Source organism: Sphaeramia orbicularis, chromosome 15 (genome assembly GCF_902148855.1).
Source record: "Sphaeramia orbicularis chromosome 15, fSphaOr1.1, whole genome shotgun sequence".
In the NCBI taxonomy this organism is placed as follows: Eukaryota; Metazoa; Chordata; class Actinopteri; order Kurtiformes; family Apogonidae; genus Sphaeramia; species Sphaeramia orbicularis.
Window position 1 is genome coordinate 4922135 of NC_043971.1, and position 21946 is coordinate 4944080.

A 21946-nucleotide genomic window follows, 5' to 3' on the forward strand; every position below is an offset into this window, starting at 1 on the left:
ATTATATGTTACAGGTGCTGAGCCAGATGCTCCCCTGTGATTGGAGCAGCACCGGGAGGCGGACCTTTAAAGACCGTGGAGCTGGGCCAGTCACCGGGTCGCTCTTCCTCCACTCCCAACCCCGCCTCCATTCCGCCAGCAGTCCTGTTCAGAAGTAGGGGTGGGCTGCCCTGTTGTTTTATCTCGTTTTCTCCTGTTTTTTGTAGGAAGGTTAGACCTTGTATTTTGGTTTCTTTTATTTTGCAGGTCAGCCTAATTTTTCATTAGTGCAGTTTTGTTTGTCGTTTTGGCCAGAGCCCACCCCGAAGTTTCAGCTGCCTTGTGTCTAGTTTTCAATATCCTTATGTTGCACCTTGTAAAATAAATCACCTTTTTTGTTAAACTTGCACAACCTGTGTCCAGGGTTTTCTTCTCTGTGGCTTGGGAGTGAGGAAAAGTGATCACACTCTTCATGTTGCACCCTAGGGTCCCCTAGCCGGGGCGTAACAGGGGTCAGCGGATGCTGAGGTGCACAGTGCGAAGAGGTCACCCACTTTCTGCAGAGTCAATGGCTACAGACCTCCAAACTTCATGTGGCCTTCAGATTAGCTCCAGAACAGTGCACAGAGAGCTTCATGGAATGGGTTTCCGTGGCCGAGCAGCCGCATCCAAGCCATACATCACCAAGTACAATGCAAAGCGCCAGATGCAGTGGTGTAAAGCCACTGGACTCTAGAGCAGTGGAGGCGCCTTCTCTGGAGTGACCAATCGCGCTTCTCCGTCTGGCAATCTGATGGATGGGTCTGGGTTTGGCGGTCGCCAGGAGAACGATATTTGTGGGACCGCATTGTGCCAAGTATAAAGTTTGGTGGAGGGGGGATTATGGTGTGGGGTTGTTTTTCAGGAGCTGGGCTTGGCCCCTTAGTTCCAGTGAGAGGAACTGGGAATGCTTCAGCATACCAAGACATTTTGGACAATTCCATGCTCCCAACTTTGTGGGAACAGTTTGGAGCTGGCCCCTTCCTCTTCCAACATGACTGTGCACCAGTGCACAAAGCAAGGTCCATAAAGACATGGATGACAGAGTCTGGTGTGGATGAACTGGACTGGCCTGCACAGAGTCCTGACCTCAACCCCATAGAACACCTTTGGGATGAATTAGAGCGCAGACTGAGAGCCAGGCCTTCTGTCCAACATCAGTGTGTGACCTCACAAATGCACTTCTGGAAGAATGGTCAAAAATTCCCATGAACACACTCCTAAACCTTGTGGACAGCCTTCCCAGAAGAGCTGAAGCTGTTATAGCTGCAAAGGGTGGACCCACGTCATATTGAACCCCATAGACTAGGAATGGGATGGCACTGACATTCATATGCAAGTCAAGGCAGGTGAGCAAATATTTTTGGCAATATTATGTATTTACACTAAAACAAAGTATAATTTTGCAAAAAATGTGAATAACCTGAAATGTCTTAAGAGAAGTAAGTACAACTGTAACAATATTCTGCCTGATACTAAATGTTTTGTTTGTAGATCCACTGTGATCTGTAAGTTATAATGTACGCGTGTAAATGATAAACTGAGGCAGAATATTGTTAAAATTACATTTATTTTTTTCAGTTTGTTCATGTTATTCACATCTTTTGAAAGAATAGTTTGTAGATGTAAACCTTTACATACTGTAAATTAGCTTTTTTCGCTCTTAAACATAAAAGTTTGGAGTTGACATTATTTTTTTATTATTATGTTATTATTTTACTGGTCCGGTCCACTGCAGATCAAATTTAGCTGAATGTGGAACTGAACTAAAATGAGTTTGACACCCATGCTCTAAACTATACCTTCAGTCACCCGGTGCGGTGGTGCGCGCCTGTAATCCCAGTTCCCGGGAGGCTGAGGCTGGAGGATCGTTTGAGCTCAGGAGCCCTGAGCTGCAGCGGACTGTGCCGAGCGTGTGTCCGCACTAAGTTCGGTATGGATATGGTGCTCCTGGGGGAGCCCGGGACCACCAGGTTGTCTAAGGAGGGGTGCACCGGCCCAGGCCGGAAACGGAGCAGGTCAAAGCCCTCGTGCTGCTCAGTAGTGGGATCGCACCTGTGAATAGACGCTGTAGTGCAGCCTGAGGAATACAGTGGGACCCAGTCTTTTCCAGTCCACATCCACTGCAGTAAAACACACACACCACGGCCTTCACTTTTAAACACTGATGTTGGACAAGTTCTTTCATTTCGTGGTTCTATTAAAACAAGAACCGCTGCTGTTTTCTGTGTCCTGCACTGCCTCCTGCGTCCGGGGATCGGGTTGTCGGGCTCCCTGCCGTCTACTGCCACCCAATCCACATTGCACCCGCATTGCTCCCGGGGAAAGTCTATTCCAAGGTACTGGAGAGGAGGATCCGACCAATAGTCCTCGGATCCAGGAGGAACAATGCGGTTTTCGTCCCGGTCGCGGAACGCTGGACCAGCTCTATACTCTCCATCGGGTGCTCGAGGGTTCATGGGAGTTCGCCCAACCAGTCCACATGTGTTTTGTGGATCTGGAGAAGGCGTTCGACCGTGTCCCTCGTGGTATCCTGTGGGGGGTGCTTCAGGAGTATGGGGTCCGGGGCCCTTTGCTAAGGGCAGTCCGGTCCTTGTATGACCGAAGCAGGAGCCTGGTTCGCATTGCCGGCAGTAAGTCAGACCTGTTCCAGGTGCACGTTGGTCTCCAGCAGGGCTGCCCTTTGTCACCGGTTCTGTTCATTATTTTTATGGACAGAATTTCTAGGCGCAGCCAGGGGCCGGAGGGGGTCCGGTTTGGGGACCACAGGATTTCATCTCTGCTTTTTGCAGACGACGTTGTCCTGTTGGCCTCATCGAACCTGGACCTTCAGCGTGCCCTGGGCCGGTTTGCAGCCGAGTGTGAAGCGAGCGGGATGAGGATCAGCACCTCCAAATCCGAGGCCATGGTTCTCGACCAGAAAAAGGTGGTTTGCCCTCTCCGGGTCGGTGGGGAGTCTTTGCCCCAAGTGGAGGAGTTCAAGTATCTTGGGGTCTTGTTCACGAGTGAGGGAAGGATGGAGCGTGAGATTGACAGATGGATCGGTGCAGCATCTGCAGTTATGCAGTTGCTGTCAATCTACGCGGTCAATCTACGTTCCTACCCTCACCTATGGTCATGAGCGTTGGGCCATGACCGAAAGGACAAGATCCCGGATACAAGCGGTCAAAATGAGTTTCCTCCGCAGGGTGGCTGGGCGCACCCTTAGGGATAGGGTGAGGAGCTCAGTCACCAGGGAGGAGCTCGGAGTAGAGCCGCTGCTCCTCCGCGTCGAGAGGGGCCAGCTGAGGTGGCTCGGGCATCTGTTTCGGATGCCTCCTGGACGCCTCCCTGGGGAGGTGTTCCGGGCATGTCCCACCGGGAGGAGACCTCGGGGAAGACCCAGGACACGTTGGAGAGACTATGTCTCTCGGCTGGCCTGGGAACGCCTCGGGGTCCCCCCGGAAGAGCTGGAGGAGGAGTCTGGGGAGAGGGAAGTCTGGGCATCCCTGGTTAGACTGTTACCCCTGCGACCCGGCCCCGGATAAGCAGTGGATAATGGATGGATGGATGGATGCACCGCCTCCTACTGGACAGCAGTGGTATTTACCGGCACCAGGTTCATTAAACACCTTCAGTCTGCTCTGTACTAGATCTGACATTTAACCCAAATGTAGACCCAGTTTAAAGCAGTTTTCACATGACTGAGCTGGAGAACGTGCTGTTTTTCTCATTTCACTAAATGTTGGGACACGTAAACTACATGCATGCACGTCCATTTACCTTTGCATTTGGATATTTGGGTTTATTTTTACATCTGAATAGAATGCAGACTTTTCAGCATTACTCGTCAAGCATTAAACCGAGAGTCCTGTTCAAGGTTTTACTGAAATTTCACTGCTCAGGTCTCTTAATTGCAGTTTAATTCTGTTTAACTGCATTTTTCTGATGTGAATACAGACTTCTTCTGACTTTTTTCTTTGTGTTATATGAAAACCTTCAACCAGTGTGTTTGTGGACACTGTATGAACCATAGGTGAGGACAGATCCATGCATGGAGGTTGATAAACTCATGTCTCTGAGAATGGTGTCAGCCAGAGCTCCATTTAAAACATGTTTCAATGCTGTGTAAACTGACTGATGTTATGCAACAACTCTGATATCTTTACAAGGTTTTAATGTAATGTGTGGTGCATATCTCTGTAATGTCCAAACCTTTGACCAGTGTGTTTGTTGACACTGTATGAACCATAGGTGAGGACAGATCCATGCATGGAGGTTGATAAAGTCATGTCTCTGAGAATGGTGTCAGCTACACCTTGATTTAAAACATGTTTCAGTGCTGTGTAAACTGACTGATGTTATGCAACAACTCTGATATCTTTATATATAAAGAGGTCAAAGTCAGGTAAACCCAGACCTTTAACATACTGCTCAGAGCCAAATACATCAAAGTTCAATCTCAGAGGATGGAGGGAGTTTAACGGCTCTTTACAACAAAACATCAGCCTTCGGTGTCACAGACAAAGAACATAAACCCAGAGCCTCATCTCCTCGTTTCCAGGATGGATTCACTCTTTTCTGGATTCTTTGTGAACTTGGATGCCACTGCTTTGCTGCTCTTCATTGTGGTTTTCATCCTCACTGCAGATTACATTAAGAACAGGAGGCTCACCGGGTTCCCTCCTGGACCCACAGCACTTCCTATTGTGGGCAACATATTCACCCTGGACCACAAGAGGACACATGAGAGTATGACTGAGGTACAGTGACTTAAATGAAGAAGACATAAAAGTCCTCGTCCAACATTCTGTTTGTTAGTTTAGTAAAGTTCTAATGTCCACACGTATGCATTTGTCTCTGTATTTAGATCCAATCTGATGTATGTGAAATATGAACAGCAGGACAAACAAAAGTTTCAGGTTAAAAACAGCTTCTCTAAATCCAAGTGGTTGTATTTAGTGTGACCTCCCTTTGCACTTAACATGTCTTTAACACTTTTAACAGTTACATGGGGGTTAATATACTGTACATCTTTTCACCATCTGATGTGTTTCTTCTCATTTAAAGTAAAGTCTTTGTCCTTTCTTAAATGCTGACAGTTAGCGGGCAGATATGGAGATGTGTACAGCCTGCGAATGGGCCAGAGGTGGGTGGTGGTCTTAAATGGGTTTGAGGCTGTGACACAAGCTCTGGTAACTCAGGGGGACAGTTTTTCAGACCGCCCAGGCCTCCCTCTGCACGATGACACATTTCATGGACTAGGTGAGTGGATCTAACTTAAACCCAGTTTGTTTGTACAGTTCCACTCATAACAAACACATACAGACTCATAAAGTAGTTTGCAATATCACCTTCATACAAATTCTTCATGAGAACAGTGGATTTCATAGAATAAACCTTGTTGTTTTTCATCAGGTGTAGTTTTTAGCAACGGGAACACCTGGAAGCAGCAGAGACGTTTTGCACTTTCTACCCTGAAATATTTTGGATTTGGTAAGAAGTCACTTGAACCTGTGATCCTGGAGGAATTCACATACGTCGCAAAAGAGATCAGTGCCTATAAAGGTAAAGACTGAATGCAAGATTGAATGCGGGGGGCGGGTGTCCACAGCCACGTCCTGGGTCTAAAAAGGACATATTGTCTAAAGATGTGGTCTGAGGACATTAAACCAGACCCCCTCCTCTTCCTGGTTTAATCTAGAAATGCACCCTTCTTCCCCTTACTTACTGCTGCTGTGTCTGTCCAGTTTTGGCTCTCTACATGTCACTCAGTGGTGTTTTCCATGTTATCACAGAGACATTAGAGGAAAGAAATGGAAGTTTCGATGAAAATAGTCATGAAATAACTGTGAGAGTTTCACAGAAAAGACTGAAGAGGATATCTTCACAACATAGAGTGAATTTGATCAACAAAGACTCTATGGAAAGATTCCAAGTAATGCTAGATTGTAGCATGCTATTAGAAAACAAAGACAGTTGGATTTTTTAGTATATATATATATATATATATATATATATATATATATATATATATATATATATATATATATATTCTTGCGAACTTTAAGTGGTTTTGTATCCAGAGGTTGAATACTATAACCACGCACAAAAACAACAGTAAGATTGGTTTGAGAAATGTTTTTCATTGTTTGCTAACAACTTTGTAAGCTAGCTAATGCTAGCTGATGTATAAGGTAACTCTGAGGTAAGATGCTAAATAATTTTAGCTTGTAGCATGTCTAACAACCTGTCTAACAAAAAGTCATTGTTGTTAAGTTTTAGGTCATTTCATATCCTTTAAGATTAAATACATACTATTACCATGCAAAAAAAACTATTGTGAGGTTGGTTTCAGACGTGTTTTTCATTGTTTAACAAACTTGTACTAAGCTAGCTAATGCTAGCTAGTGGCTTACCTTAGTAGAGCATCCAGTTTTTTTCATTGACACTTAAGACCATATTGTGAAAGTAGCTTTAAATACATACTCTGTTGCCCAGAAAGTTGGAATAAAATGGTTTCACTTTTCTCATGAGATGATTGTGACAATGTGATTATTCCTCATTGATAAAGTGTAACTGTACAATATGTGATCATTACACCAGGTCAAAGGTGAATACTGATGTGTATAAATAGGAATAAAAAGAGGAATGTGTCTGAAAATAAAATTATTCCAACTTTAAGGTCAGCAGTGTATTACAGTCCATTTGGTCTATATCTCTGATATTTCGTGACTGTCATTACAGAAATGTAATATTATTTCCTTTATAATATCTCATTTACATTTGACTGAACATTCAGATGGAGAAACCCCTTCACATCCCTCAACATCTTCAAACTAAAATGTACATAACATATTATTTATAGTGTGTTTATGTATATGTGGTCAGTCTACATAATACCTGAAGTGATTACTAACCCTGTTCACCTCATAAGGAATTGAGACGCATTTAAAATGTACAGATTAGAGTTTATATCTACTTTTCTGTCTCAATGTGCAGGTAAACCATTTAATCCTCACCTCATCGTCAACAACACTGTTGCTAACATCATCTGTTTGCTGGTCTTTGGACATCGCTTTGAGTACGGTGATGAGCAATTCAAGAAACTGATGAAACTGTTTGAACAAAGTTTTGAAGCACAAGTCTCAGTTTCGGCAGAGGTATGATCTGAAAACCCATCATCCTGTGCACACTGAGGTACTGAGGGGGTTACATTTTGATTTTAATTTAGTTTTAGGTTTATGAGTGTGGTGTAGCTTTATTTTTATTTTCATTTTGCGAGACTGACCACTCTTCCTCTTAGATTTTTTCAGGTTTTTTGATCAAAACGTGATATGTTTGGATGTGCTCTGTTCTACAGCTTTACAACGCCTTCCCTAAGCTGATGAGACGTTTACCGGGACCACATCAGAAATTCATGAGAATTATTGAAGAGCTGAAGGACTTCGTAAGAACAGAAGTTAAAGACCACAAACAGAAATGGGATCCTTCAGATCTACGAGACTACATTGACTACAACTTGAATGAGATTCAGACGGTGACTGAGAAATCATTGTTGTTCTTGAGGATTTACAGCATTGAAAATAATATCATAAATTCACATGGCATATCAGTTATTTGTACGCAAACTGCATCAGAAGCATCCTGTTAAAGTCTAAATACATAAAAATGGAGCACCTTTTTGTACACAAGTTCCTTCGTTCATTACAGAAAATAGAAAATCACAGATTTAACACACTATATATATTTTCATGTTTTCTCAGACTAAAGGACAGGATGACAGTACTTTTGATGAAGAATGCCTGATCATGTCTGTATTGGATTTGTTTGCGGCTGGATCTGAGACCACATCCACCACCCTGCGTTGGGCGCTCCTCTTCATGGTCAAATACCCCGAGATCCAGGGTATGAGAGCCGTTCAGGGACAAAAAGCACAAATAAAGCAATTAAACAAACCTTAATCAGGTCAAAATGCATCTCATGTAATTTATATTTGGACTAAAATACAATAAAACACACAAAAAAACAACATGAAGGTTTAGAAATGACATGAAAACAGGTGTCATGTCTTCTTCTAAGTAAGAACTTGATGAAAGTTAGAACAAATTAACATTTTCTAGTGATAGCGGTCATAGAACCCACCAGTAATTTCCAGCTTTTGGATTAACTTCAACCTGGCAGTTTGTCCCTCAAATACAGCACAGTACAGTAATGACAACTTCTACATATCAAATAAAACACTGTACATCCTTATATGTCTGCCTCAGTGTGATTCAGACTTTGTTTTTCTTTCCTTCTGTGTCACAGAGAGGGTTCAGGCTGAGATAGACTCTGTGATTGGTCAGTCTAGACCGCCGTCAGTGGACGATCGTGCAGACCTGCCCTACACTGATGCTGTGATCCACGAGGTCCAGAGGATGGGGAACATAGTCCCCCTCAACCTCCCCCATGTCACCAACAGGGACGTCCATCTGAGAGGATACACCATCCCAAAGGTCATTTACAACACAGTCGCAACAGAATAAAAGCTGCCATTGTAGGTTTATACTGGATCTGCACAGTTAACTAGGACTATATAGATGGAAAAAGCTGGGATTTAATGTTTATTAATGTTTGATATTTGGGATTCAATAAGACTGTGTGTGTAAAACATGCAAATTCAAAAGTTGCAAAGTCATTAAAGTTTTGTATTATTTCATATTCATTTATGCCTTCAAGTCCTAAACAGTCACCAGCAATGAAATGTATCTACTGATGACTTTTTCTTCAGTTTTCTTTGTTCTGATATGACTTCTGAATTAACTTTGAGCTTTTATTAATATCTACAAAATCAGTGAATTAAATATAGGAAAATACCTGATTTTCCCTGAAACATGCAGAGAATATTATAATAAATGGTGATATATCACTTAGGAAAGGTTAAATGTAAAGAGAAATTCATTTGGAAGTCACCACAAAAATAGGTGTAGGTCTACAATGGTTAATTTTGAAGGATTGATTTGGAAAAAATACACATTTCAGATCAGTCTGTAAATTGTGCATTTGTCAGGATAACAAAAAAATAGACTCCAATCACAATGCTGTCCACAATAATCACAATATACATTTTTCAGTAAGTTATGCAGCCAAGTTGAGTACACATCCTAACTCCTGTAGGTTTTCAGATTCAACACATAAAAGATCTGAAGTTAGGATTTGGAAAAGATCATGGTCTTTCCCAAACCCTAAACAAGTTCTGTCAGTGTCTAAACTTCACCATAAATTGTTCAGTATTAACCCAAATATGAAGGTAATTTATCAGACAATGAGCAGCTAAAACACAACATTAACATAATATTGTAGACACTTACTTTTGGTTGAAAGTCATTGACTGTATAAGTCCCTGTGATTTGCTGAAACGTACAGCTCCATCATTTTCCTCTGGTTTGGTTATTTTTCGTACTGATTTTGGCCACGTCATGTTTCCTGATTGAATCGTCTGATGGCTCTGATTCCAGGGTGTTACAATTATACCTAATCTGACATCTGTGCTGTTTGATAAGCGTGAGTGGAAGACGCCCTTCACATTTAACCCAGGACACTTTCTAAATGAGGAGGGGAAGTTTGTGAAGCCAGCTGCCTTCATCCCTTTCTCTGCAGGTGAGGAACAGTCTGATGAAATCCTCCAGTTCTGCAGCAGCGTCTGACAATAGTGACGTGTCTGTTTTACCTGTGTTTATTTTGACTCTGTCTCAGGGAAGCGTCTGTGTCTCGGGGAGAATTTAGCCAGAATGGAGCTTTTCCTCTTCTTCACCTCCTTCATGCAGCGTTTCACCTTCTCCATGCCTCCAGGAGTGAAGCCTGTGTTGGATTATCGCTTTGGAATCACTCTGTCACCTGTACACTATGAAATCTGTGCAAAACAACGACATGAATAGATCACACAATTCATTTATCAAGGATTTCTGTATGCTGGAGGTACAGCTGTCATCACTGTCTTAGTTACTGTACAATTACAGCTTTTTCCAGGAGAAATTAATCCTCAAAATCGAAAGAAATCATTAAAAATGTCAGATTTACATATAAAATCAACAATTTTAATGGTTGTTACCTTTTAATAACAATAAAATTATGCTTTTCATAGAATTATTCAATAAAAATTACATTGTGTTTATTACAGAACAAATGAATGAATGAATTAGTTAAATATTCAAACTAATTGTCACTTTACCAAGTCTCACTGTCCAAAGTTCTGTACATGGTTAAAATATCAATTAAATATCAATGAATTGGCTTATTAAGAGTCTGGTTTTGACCAGCTCTAAATATAAAGTGTCATGACTTAAGTTTTGTTATGATTTTAACGTAATATAAATTAAATATGATTTTGATTTAATTTGGAAAAAATAAATACAAAATATAAAAACAGTTAAATTTATATAGAATAAATAGATATTGAGTGACTCATGTCAAAGTTGTTTTGGAAAGTGGACACTGTTGAACATTTATGATTTTATTATGATAAATTCTTGGTAGGGCGACATGGTGGTGCAGTGGTTAGCACTCGTGCGTCACAGCAAGAAGGTTCTGGGTTCTATTCCAACACCAGTTGATGGGGGTGGGACCTTTCTGTGTGGAGTTTGCATGTTCTCCCCGTGTCTGCGTGGGTTCTCTCCGGGTACTCTGGCTCCTCCCACCATCCAAAGACATGCACTGATAGGTTAGTTGGTTAATCTAAATTGCCCATAGGTGTGAATGTGAGAGTGTTTGTCTCTATATCTTCAGCCCCGCGATGAACTGGCGACTTGTCCAGGGTGTACCCTGCCTTTGCCCCTATGTAGCTGGGATAGGCTCCAAGCGACCCCCGTGACCCTAGTGAGGATAAAGCGGGTTCAGAAAATGAATGAATGAAATTCTCAGTAGATAATGATAAATATGTGAAATATAGTGTATAATTTTTCTCTGTTAATTACATCTGCATGCACTTTTAATTTTTAAATTTACAATACGTGTGTTTAATGTGTGTTAAATGTTTAAATTTAAATGTCTCAAAATGATTCAGGCACCTAAAGAGTTTATGGAATAAGAGTATGTAATGATTAAAATAGTCCAGTAGGAGACAGTGTAACTACACAAACTATCTGTTTTTTGAACGTTAGGGACTGTTGTGTGCATTTTACACACTTTTTATTCTCAATTTGTGGATAATTTCTGTTCATCCATACAGCTTGAATTTTGGCAAGAGTGTGGCTTTTTATTTAATCTTGTTAGTTCCAGATCAGATCTTGCAGTAAATCTAAAATTTACTGTGTAAACACAAAAGTTGCACTCTGATAAGGACAAAAAATGTACCACTGAAACTATTTCAGATCAGTGTCTAATGTATTTTACAGCTACCTTAGGAAGAGTACTGCTCAGTAGTATGAGTCTGGGTATTTAACACCGACAAAACAGAATAATAGGCTGTAATATTTCAATACACAAAATGTCCACTTTGCATGTAATATATTGAAAATGATTCAGTTTTCTTCTGTCTTTTTTTTTTTTTTTTTTTTTTTTTTTTTTTTTTTAAACCTGGCATCTGCTGTTAGCTACTTGGAAAAAGTAATACAGTCCAAAAACATTTGGACAATAACAGACTACAGTGGATTTTTATTTCGGCAATTTTTTTTCCTCGACAAGGTGCATTTTTCTGAAAGATTGTTTTGTTTTTCAGCCGTCGGTATGTTATTAATAGAAATGACCAGGGGCCTCGTGTATACAGACTTGCGTGGATTTCATACTGAAACCTGCCGTACGCCCAAATCCAGAAAAGTCCGAACGCACAAAAAAATCCAGATGTATAAAACTGTGCGTACGCCCGAATCCAAGTACATTTCCTTTATTCATCCCAATCAGCGTGGAATTCAGCGCATATGTTGGAGTACCTGACTCCTCCCTCTCCACGCCCACATTTAAATATGCAAATTAGTATAAACGGGGTCTGCAGGTGGGGTTCCCTCTGGGATTCCACTGTCTGCAGGATCAGACGATGACGTCAAGGTGGACGCGAAGCGGAGGCCAAAACAGGCGGAAGTAGAGAAGAGGACGAACTGAGACTGTTTGAGGAAAGAGTCGCCGATATTGTGACACTTTTCTTACAGGGCTGATGCGGATCACCCCCAAGATAAATATATATTTAGTATTAGTGTAAGTCACACATTAGTTCATTCTATGGGTCATACAACAGTCTGATCACAGCCAAACTAGATACAGGTTCATGTGTGATCATGTCAGGAAATCAAAGAGGAAATCCTAGACTTTGACTCCTGTTTAATCACTCAAATTATTATTTTCCAACAATGAGACAGAAGAAGGTCAGACCCAGTATCATCCTCCTGTCACGGAGGCTTCTGTTGACTCCCCAGTGTTAGCCGGTCCTCCGGTCCGCCACAGCCCACTGCTGGTGCCCATCCGACCGGCATGGGTCTGTGCTGACCCGGGTCACCAGAGGACATCGTGAGGACAATCGGTGGAGTCAATGAGCGACTGGACCGACTAATAAATGTTCTCACAGACATGAACACTACATTTATCAGCCTATGAATTTTATGTCCTTGTCTCTTTGCTGTTGCTGAATGTCCATCCGGACAGGATTGGCATTGATGGATACAGGGTCTAATTGGTTCTGGTTCTGGTTCTGGTGGTTGATGTGCTGCTCTGACAGTAGGATGACGTGCCGGTGCGTTCATTGTTCTTCTGTGTATCTCCGATGTGCACATCAATCAGAGGAATGACCTTTTTCACATTATTAACAGTTTCTCAGTGTCACCTCTAAGTGTCGCCAATGGTTCCAAAGCACTAGAAACGTGCGTACGCCAGCTGTGGACTTGGCGTGAAGGACCGCACATTTCCACGGTCATTTCAGTCTTTATACATCTGAACGTGAGCGTGGAAAAGGGCGTACGCCAGGTTTTTGTGCGTACACACGCTTTATACATGAGGCCCCAGGTGTGTTCACCGCTGACGTCTCGTGCGCCAAAGTCGCCTCTGTAAACTATACGTTCAGTCGCCGGGTGCGGTGGCGCGCGCCTGTAATCCCAGTTCCCGGGAGGCTGAGGCTGGAGGACCGTTTGAGCTCAGGAGCTCTGAGCTGCAGCGGACTATGCCGAGCGGGTGTCCGCACTAAGTTCGGTTTGGATATGGTGCTCCTGGGGGAGCCCGGGACCACCAGGTCGCCTAAGGAGGGGTGCACCGGCCCAGGCCGGAAACGGAGCAGGTCAAAGCCCTCGTGCCGCTCAGTAGTGGGATCGCACCTGTGAATAGACGCTGTAGTGCAGCCTGAGGAATACAGCGGGACCCAGTCTTTTCCAGTCCACATCCACTGCAGTAAAACACACACACCACGGCCTTCACTTTTAAACACTAATGTTTCCTATGTTTTCTGGTTCTGTTAAAACACAAACCGCTGCTGTTCTCTGTGTCCTGCACCGCCTCCTACTGGACAGCAGTGGTATTTACCGGCACCAGGTTCATTAAACACCTTCAGTCTGCTCTGTACTAGATCTGACATTTAACCCAAATGTAGACCCAGTTTAAAGCAGTTTTCACATGACTGAGCTGGAGAACGTGCTGTTTTTCTCATTTCACTAAATGTTGGGACACGTAAACTACATGCATGCACGTCCATTTACCGTTGCATTCGGATATTTGGGTTTATTTTTACATCTGAATAGAATGCAGACTTTTCAGCATTACTCGTCAAGCATTAAACCGAGAGTCCTGTTCAAGGTTTTACTGAAATTTCACTGCTCAGGTCTCTTAATTGCAGTTTAACTCTGTTTAACTGCATTTTTCTGATGTGAATACAGATTTATTCTGACTTTTTTCTTTGTGTTATATGAAAACCTTCAACCAGTGTGTTTGTGGACACTGTATGAACCATAGGTGAGGACAGATCCATGCATGGAGGTTGATAAAGTCATGTCTCTGAGAATGGTGTCAGCTACACCTTGATTTAAAACATGTTTCAGTGCTGTGTAAACTGACTGATGTTATGCAACAACTCTGATATCTTTATATATAAAGAGGTCAAAGTCAGATAAACCCAGACCTTTAACATACTGCTCAGAGCCAAATACATCAAAGTTCAATCCCAGAGGATGGAGGGAGTTTAACGGCTCTTTACAACAAAACATCAGCCTTCGGTGTCACAGACAAAGAACATAAACCCAGAGCCTCATCTCCTCGTTTCCAGGATGGATTCACTCTTTTCTGGATTCTTTGTGAACTTGGATGCCACTGCTTTGCTGCTCTTCATTGTGGTTTTCATCCTCACTGCAGATTACATTAAGAACAGGAGGCTCACCGGGTTCCCCCCTGGACCCCCAGCACTTCCTATTGTGGGCAACATATTCACCCTGGACCACAAGAGGACACATGAGAGTATGACTGAGGTACAGTGACTTAAATGAAGAAGACATAAAAGTCCATGTCCAACATTCTGTTTGTTAGTTTAGTAAAGTTCTAATGTCCACACGTATGCATCTATGTGCACATATGCACTTTTGCAGAGTCCTGTATATCTCTTTGATGGTCTTTTTCTGGATCTTTACTGACACATTTCTGTTGGTGAATAGGTGAATGGATTTAGAGTGAAAAATGTGACTAAATATTTAGTTGCAGTCTAATTTGAATTTGCTGCACCACAGTAGGCTCTGTCCATAGTGTAATCTATGTGTTAACACTTGGAGAAACCATGCTGTATTTGACATTAAACTTAAGTTAGTATGTTTCATCCATGTCATAACTTGTGAAAACAGAAGCTAAAATCTGGTGCAGTTTTTATTTAAAGAAGTTTACTTACAACAAAATGTACTTCAGATAAAACTCCATGCTGCCGTTGTGTTAATATATACTTAAGTGGGGGTTAATATATTGTACATCTTTTCACCATCTGATGTGTTTCTTCTCATTTAAAGTCAAGTCTTTGTCCTTTCTTAAATGCTGGCAGTTAGCGGGCAGATATGGAGATGTGTACAGCATGCGAATGGGCCAGAGGTGGGTGGTGGTCTTAAATGGGTTTGAGGCTGTGACACAAGCTCTGGTAACTCAGGGGGACAGTTTTTCAGACCGCCCAAGCATCCCTCTGTACGACGACATATTTCATGGACTAGGTGAGTGGATCAAACTTAAACCCAGTTTGTTTGTACAGTTCCACTCATAACAAACACACAGACTCATAAAGTAGTTTGCAATATCACCTTCATACAAATTCTTCATGAGAACAGTCAATTTTATAGAATAAATCTTGTTGTTTTTCCTTAAGGTGTAATTTTAAGCAACGGGCACATGTGGAAGCAGCAGAGACGTTTTGCACTTTCTACCCTGAAATATTTTGGATTTGGTAAGAAGTCACTTGAACCTATGATCCTGGAGGAATTCACATACGTCGCAAAAGAGATCAGTGCCTATAAAGGTAAAGACTGAATGCGAGATTGAATGTGTGTGTGTGTGTGTGTGTGTGTGTGTGTGGGGGGGGGGGGGGGGTCCACAGCCATGTCCTGGGTCTAAAAAGGACATACTGTCTAAAGATGTGGTCTGAGACAACCAAACCAGGCCTCCGCCTCCTTACTTACTGTCTCTGTGTGTGTCCAGTTTTGGCTCTCTACATGTCACTCAGTGGTGTTTTCCATGTTATCACAGAGACATTAGAGGAAAGAAATGAAAGTTTCTATGAAAATAGTCATGAAATAACTGTGATAGTTTCACAGAAAAGACTTAAAAAGATATCTTCACAATATAATCTGAATTTGATCAACAAAGACTCTCTCTCTCTCTCTCTCTCTCTCTCTCTCTCTCTCTCTCTCTCTCTCTCTCTCTCTATATATATATATATATATATATATATATATATATATATATGTACACACACACACATACATACATACATACACATATATATACTTGCTAACTTTAAGTGCTTTTGTATCCAGAGGTTGATTACTATAACCATGCACAAAAACAACAGTAAGATTGGTTTGAGACATGTTTTTCACAGTTTTTTTTAACAACTTTGTACAAAGCTAGCTAATGTTAGCTAGTGTCGGTAACTCTGAGGTAAGATGTTAAATAATTTTAGCTAGTAGCATGTCTAGCAACCTGTCTAACAAAGACAGCTGAGCATTTTTTATTTTTTAATTTTTTTTTACATGTAAGTCATTCTTGTTAAGTTTTAGGGGGTTTTATATCCTTCAGTGTTAAATACATACTATTACCATGCAAAAAAAAAACAAAAAAAAACAAAAAACAAAAAAAACAACAACAATATTTAGATTGGTTTCAGACATGTTTTCATTGTTTGTTAACAACCTTGTACTAAGCTAGCTAATGCTAGCTAGTGACTCATCTTAGAGCATCCAAAGAGTGTTTTATTGACACTTAAGACCATATTGTGAAAGTAGCTCTAAATACATACTCTGTTGCCCAGAAAGTTGAAATACAATACAGGGTGTCCCAAAATAATGTATACACACTTTAAATAATATATGTATTATATGTACTATTGCATTTTGAAAATTAAGTGAATACTAATAAACACATACTTTACAATTATTTAAAGTGTGTATACATTTTTTGGGACACCCTGTGTATTCACTTTTCTCATGTAATGATTGTGGCAATGTGATTTATTCCTGATTGATAAAGTGTAACTGCGCAGTATGTGATCATTACACCAGGTCAAAGGTGAATACTGATGTGTATAAATAGGAATAAAAAGAGGAATGTGTCTGAAAATAAAATTATTCCAACTTTATAGTCAACAGTGTATTACAGTCCTTTTTAGTCTAGGTATATCTCTGATATTTCATGACTATTATTAGAGAAATGTAATATTATTTCCTTTATAATATCTCATTTACATTTGACTGATCATTTAGATGGAGAAACCCCTTCACATCCCTCAACATCTTCAAACTAAAATATTCACAACATATTATTTATCGTGTGTTTATGTATGTGTGTGGTCAGTCTGTACATAACACATGAAGCAGTTACTAACACTCTTCATCTCATAAGGAATTGAGATGCATTAAAAACGTACAGATTAGACTTTATATCTACTTTTCTGTCTCAATGTGCAGGTAAACCATTTAATCCTCACCTCATCGTCAACAACACTGTTGCTAACATCATCTGTTTGCTGGTCTTTGGACATCGCTTTGAGTACGGTGATGAGCAATTCAAGAAAATGATGAAGTTGTTTGAACAAAGTATTCAAATACAAGTCTCCGTTTTGGCAGAGGTATGAACTGAAAACCCATAATCCTGTGCACACTGAGGTACTGAGGGGGTTACATTTTGATTTAAATTTAGTTTTTGTGTTTAAGATTGTGTACAAACTTTTATTTTTATTTTCATTTGGTGAGGTTGACCACTTTTTCTGTGAATTTTTTTCAGGTTTTTTGATCAAAGCATGTGATATGTTTGGATGTGCTCTGTTCTTCAGCTTTACAACGCCTTCCCTCAGCTGATGAGATGTTTACCGGGACCACATCAGAAATTCAAGAGAATCAATGAAGAGCTGAAGGACTTTGTAAGAACAGAGGTTAAAGACCACAAACAGAAGTGGGATCCTTCAGATCTACGAGACTTCATCGACTACTACCTGAATGAAATTCAGATGGTGACTGAAAAATCATTGTTGTTCTTGAGGATTTACAGCATTGAACATAATATCATAAATTCACATGGCATATCAGTTATTTGTACGTAAACTGTATCAGAAGCATCCTGTTAAAGTCGAAATACGTAAAAATGGAGCACATTTTATACACAAGTTCCTTCATTCATTACAGAAAATAGAAAGTCACACGTTTAACACACTAAGTATATTTTCCTGTTTTCTCAGAGTAAAGGACAGGATGACAGTACTTTTGATGAAGAATGCCTGATCATGTCTGTATTGGATTTGTTTGGGGCTGGATCTGAGACCACATCCACCACCCTGCGTTGGGCGTTCCTCTTCATGGTCAAATACCCCGAGATCCAGGGTATGAGAGCCGTTCAGGGACAAAAAGCACAAATAAAGCAATTAAACAAACCTTAATCAGGTCAAAGTGGTCCATAGGTGACGAACCAACTTCACAAACTCAGAGAGATCACTCTAAGTAAAGTCAGGTGCTCTGCGTTGCTGACACCACTCCTTGCACTTGGATTTCCCTTGATGCCTTGATGGATTTTGACGCCATGCTCATTCTTGAATAGTCCTCTGCTGATGTTGCATCTTCTTCTGGCCTCTGCCTTCTGTCTTTCTGCATCCATTCTCATAGTTCTTTTGCCATTCCCCGGTCTTTAGCTGTTTGATCTGTCCAAGATGGCAGATCACCCCCCCTCGGTCTGCCAAGGTGTATTCTCTTTGTTTACAGCACAGTACAATAATGACAACTTCTACATATCAAATAAAACACTGTACATCCTTATATGTCTGCCTCAGTGTGATTCAGACTTTGTTTTTCTTTCCTTCTGTGTCACAGAGAGGGTTCAGGCTGAGATAGACTCTGTGATTGGTCAGTCTAGACCGCCGTCAGTGGACGATCGTGCAGACCTGCCCTACACTGATGCTGTGATCCACGAGATCCAGAGGATGGGGAACATAGTCCCCCTCAACCTCCCCCATGTCACCAACAGGGACGTCCATCTGAGAGGATACACCATCCCAAAGGTCATTTACAACACAGTTGCAACAGAATAAAAGCTGCCATTGTAGGTTTATACTGGATCTGCACAGTTAACTAGGACTATATAGATGGAAAAAGCTGGGATTTAATGTTTATTAATGTTTGATATTTGGGATTCAATGAGACTGTGTGTGTGTAAAACATGCAAATTCAAAAGTTGCAAGAGTCATTAAAGTTTTGTATTATTTCATATTCATTTATGCCTTCAAGTCCTAAACAGTCACCAGCAATGAAATGTATCTACTGATGACTTTTTCTTCAGTTTTCTTTGTTCTGATATGACCTTTGAATTAACTTTGAGCTTTTATTAATATCTACATAATCAGTGAATTAAATATAGGAAAATACCTGATTTTCCCTGAAACATGCAGAGAATATTATAATAAATGGTGATATATCACTTAGGAAAGGTTAAATGTAAAGAGAAATTCATTTGGAAGTCACCACAAAAATAGGTGTAGGTCTACAATGGTTAATTTTGAAGGATTGATTTGGAAAAAATACACATTTCAGATCAGCCTGTAAATTGTGCATTTGTCAGGATAACAAAAAAATAGACTCCAATCACAATGCTGTCCACAATAATCACAATATACATTTTTCAGTAAGTTATGCAGCCAAGTTGAGTACACATCCTAACTCCTGTAGGTTTTCAGATTCAACACATAAAAGATCTGAAGTTAGGATTTGGAAAAGATCATGGTCTTTCCCAAACCCTAAACAAGTTCTGTCAGTGTCTAAACTTCACCATAAATTGTTCAGTATTAACCCAAATATGAAGGTAATTTATCAGACAATGAGCATCTAAAACACAACATTAACATAATATTGTAGACACTTACTTTTGGTTGAAAGTCATTGACTGTATAAGTCCCTGTGATTTGCTGAAACATACAGCTCCATCATTTTCCTCTGGTTTGGTTATTTTTCGTGCTGATTTTGGCCACGTCATGTTTCCTGATTGAATCGTCTGATGGCTCTGATTCCAGGGTGTTACAATTATACCTAATCTGACATCTGTGCTGTTCGATAAACGTGAGTGGAAGACGCCCTTCACATTTAACCCAGGACACTTTCTAAATGAGGAGGGGAAGTTTGTGAAGCCAGCTGCCTTCATCCCTTTCTCTGCAGGTGAGGAACCGTCTGATGAAATCCTCCAGTTCTGCAGCAGCGTCTGACAATAGTGACCTGTCTGTTTTACCTGTGTTTATTTTGACTCCGTCTCAGGGAAGCGTCTGTGTCTCGGGGAGAATTTAGCCAGAATGGAGCTTTTCCTCTTCTTCACCTCCTTCATGCAGCATTTCACCTTCTCCATGCCTCCAGGAGTGAAGCCTGTGTTGGATTATCGCTTTGGAATCACTCTGTCACCTGTACACTATGAAATCTGTGCAAAACCACGACATGAATAGATCACACAATTCATTTATCAAGGATTTTTGTATGCTGGAGGTACAGCTGTCATCACTGTCTTAGTTACTGTACAATTACAGCTTTTTCCAGGAGAAATTAATCCTCAAAATTGAAAGAAATCATGAAGAATGTCAGATTTACATATAAAATCAACAATTTTAATGGTTGTTACATTTTAATAACAATAAAATTATGCTTTTCATGGAATTATTCAATAAAAAGTACATTGTGTTTATTACAGAGCAAGTTAATACATTTAAAATGTTCAAACTAATTATCACTTTACCAAGTCTCACTATTCATAGTTCTGTACAGAGTTAAAATATCAATCAAATATCAATGAATGACTTAAGTTTTGTTATGGTTTGATGCACTATATAAATTAAATATGATTTTGTTTTGATTTGGGAAAAAAAATACAAAATATAAAAACACTTAATTTTATATAGACTAAATAGATATTGAGTGACTCATGTCAAAGTTGTTTTGGAAAGTGGACACTGTTTAATATTTATGATTTTATTATGATACATTTTCGGTAGACAATGATAAATATGTGAAATATAGTCCACAATTTTTTTTTCTGTTAATGACGTCTGCATGCACTTTTATTTATTTTTTACATTTACAATGCGTGTGTTTAATGTGTGTAATTACCCATTTAAATGCCTCAAAATGACCCAGGCACCTAAAGGGTTTAATATGCAATATGAGTATGTAATGATTAAAATAGTCCAATAGGGGGCAGTGTGATCTACACAAGCTATCTGTTTTTTTAATGTTAGGGACTATTGGGTGCATTTTACACACTTTTTATTCTCAATTTTTTGATAATTTCTGTTCATCCATACAGCTTGAATTTTGGCAAGAGTGTGCTTTTTATTTTATCTTGTTAGTTCCTGATCAGCTCTTGTGGGAAAATCTGAAATTTATTGTGTAAAAACAAAAGTTGCACTCTGTTAAGCACAAAAAATGTACTATTGAAACCCTTTCAAATCAATGTCTAATACACAGGTGTCAAACTCTGGTCCTTGAGGGCTGGTATCCTGCATGTTTTAGATATTTCCCTCTTCCAGCCACACCTGGTTCAATTAATGATCAGCTTATCATCATGCTCTGCAGAAGCCTGATAACGATGTAATGGCTTTCAGGTGTGATGGGAGAGGGAACTATCTAAAACATGCAGGATACTGGCCCTCGAGGACCGAAGTCTGACACCCCTGGTCTAATGTATTTTACAGCTACCTTAGGAAGAGTACATTTTCTGCTCAGTAGTATGAGTCTGGGTATTTAACACTGACAAAAAAGAATAATAGGCTGTAATATTTCAATCTACAAAATGTCTACTTTGTATATAATATATTGAAAATAATTCATTTTTCTTGTTTTCTTCTGTTTTTTTTTTCCAACCTGGCATCTGCTGTTAGCTACTTGGAAAAAGTAATATAGTCCAACAACATTTGGACAATAACAGACTACAAGAGGATTTTTATTTAGACATTTTTTTTTCAACAAGGTGCATTTTTCAGAAAGATTGTTTTGTTTTTCAGTCGTCGGTATGTTATTAATACAAATGACCAGGTGTGTTCACTGCTGACGTCTCGTGCGCCAAAGTCGCCTCTGTAAACTATACGTTCAGTCGCCGGGTGCGGTGGCGCGCGCCTGTAATCCCAGTTCCCGGGAGGCTGAGGCTGGAGGACCGTTTGAGCTCAGGAGCTCTGAGCTGCAGCGGACTATGTCGAGCGGGTGTCCGCACTAAGTTCGGTTTGGATATGGTGCTCCTGGGGGAGCCCGGGACCACCAGGTCGCCTAAGGAGGGGTGCACCGGCCCAGGCCGG

At 40.5% G+C, this 21946-nt stretch overlaps 2 protein-coding genes across 2 annotated transcripts; both read left to right on the top strand.

Moving 5' to 3' along the window:
- The first annotated feature begins 4562 nt into the window (after positions 1 to 4562).
- On the top strand, positions 4563 to 9917 carry LOC115434556 (cytochrome P450 2J2-like). The gene is made up of 9 exons (XM_030156592.1): positions 4563 to 4760; positions 5100 to 5262; positions 5416 to 5565; positions 7000 to 7160; positions 7361 to 7537; positions 7764 to 7905; positions 8308 to 8495; positions 9498 to 9639; positions 9736 to 9917. Exons 1-9 carry the CDS (start codon positions 4563 to 4565, stop codon positions 9915 to 9917), a joined length of 1503 nt encoding a protein of 500 aa, XP_030012452.1.
- A 4170-nt stretch (positions 9918 to 14087) lies between these two features.
- Positions 14088 to 20210, top strand: LOC115434354 (cytochrome P450 2J6-like). The gene is made up of 9 exons (XM_030156265.1): positions 14088 to 14414; positions 14972 to 15134; positions 15287 to 15436; positions 17103 to 17263; positions 17468 to 17644; positions 17870 to 18011; positions 18495 to 18682; positions 19688 to 19829; positions 19926 to 20210. The coding sequence occupies exons 1-9, from the start codon at positions 14217 to 14219 to the stop codon at positions 20105 to 20107; spliced, it is 1503 nt and encodes a 500-aa protein (XP_030012125.1). The 5' UTR covers positions 14088 to 14216; the 3' UTR covers positions 20108 to 20210.
- The last annotated feature ends 1736 nt before the right edge of the window (positions 20211 to 21946 follow it).

What these genes read in the sequence shown, in the direction of transcription:
- LOC115434354 (XM_030156265.1), top strand. Translation starts at nt 14,217, where the DNA reads ATGGATTCACTCTTTTCTGGATTCTTTGTGAACTTGGATGCCACTGCT. An exon ending in GAGGATACACCATCCCAAAG is followed by an intron (nt 18,683 to 19,687) that starts GTCATTTACAAC and finishes CTCTGATTCCAG; the next exon opens with GGTGTTACAATTATACCTAA. An exon ending in CTTCATCCCTTTCTCTGCAG is followed by an intron (nt 19,830 to 19,925) that starts GTGAGGAACCGT and finishes ACTCCGTCTCAG; the next exon opens with GGAAGCGTCTGTGTCTCGGG.
- LOC115434556 (XM_030156592.1), top strand. Translation starts at nt 4,563, where the DNA reads ATGGATTCACTCTTTTCTGGATTCTTTGTGAACTTGGATGCCACTGCT. An exon ending in GAGGATACACCATCCCAAAG is followed by an intron (nt 8,496 to 9,497) that starts GTCATTTACAAC and finishes CTCTGATTCCAG; the next exon opens with GGTGTTACAATTATACCTAA. An exon ending in CTTCATCCCTTTCTCTGCAG is followed by an intron (nt 9,640 to 9,735) that starts GTGAGGAACAGT and finishes ACTCTGTCTCAG; the next exon opens with GGAAGCGTCTGTGTCTCGGG.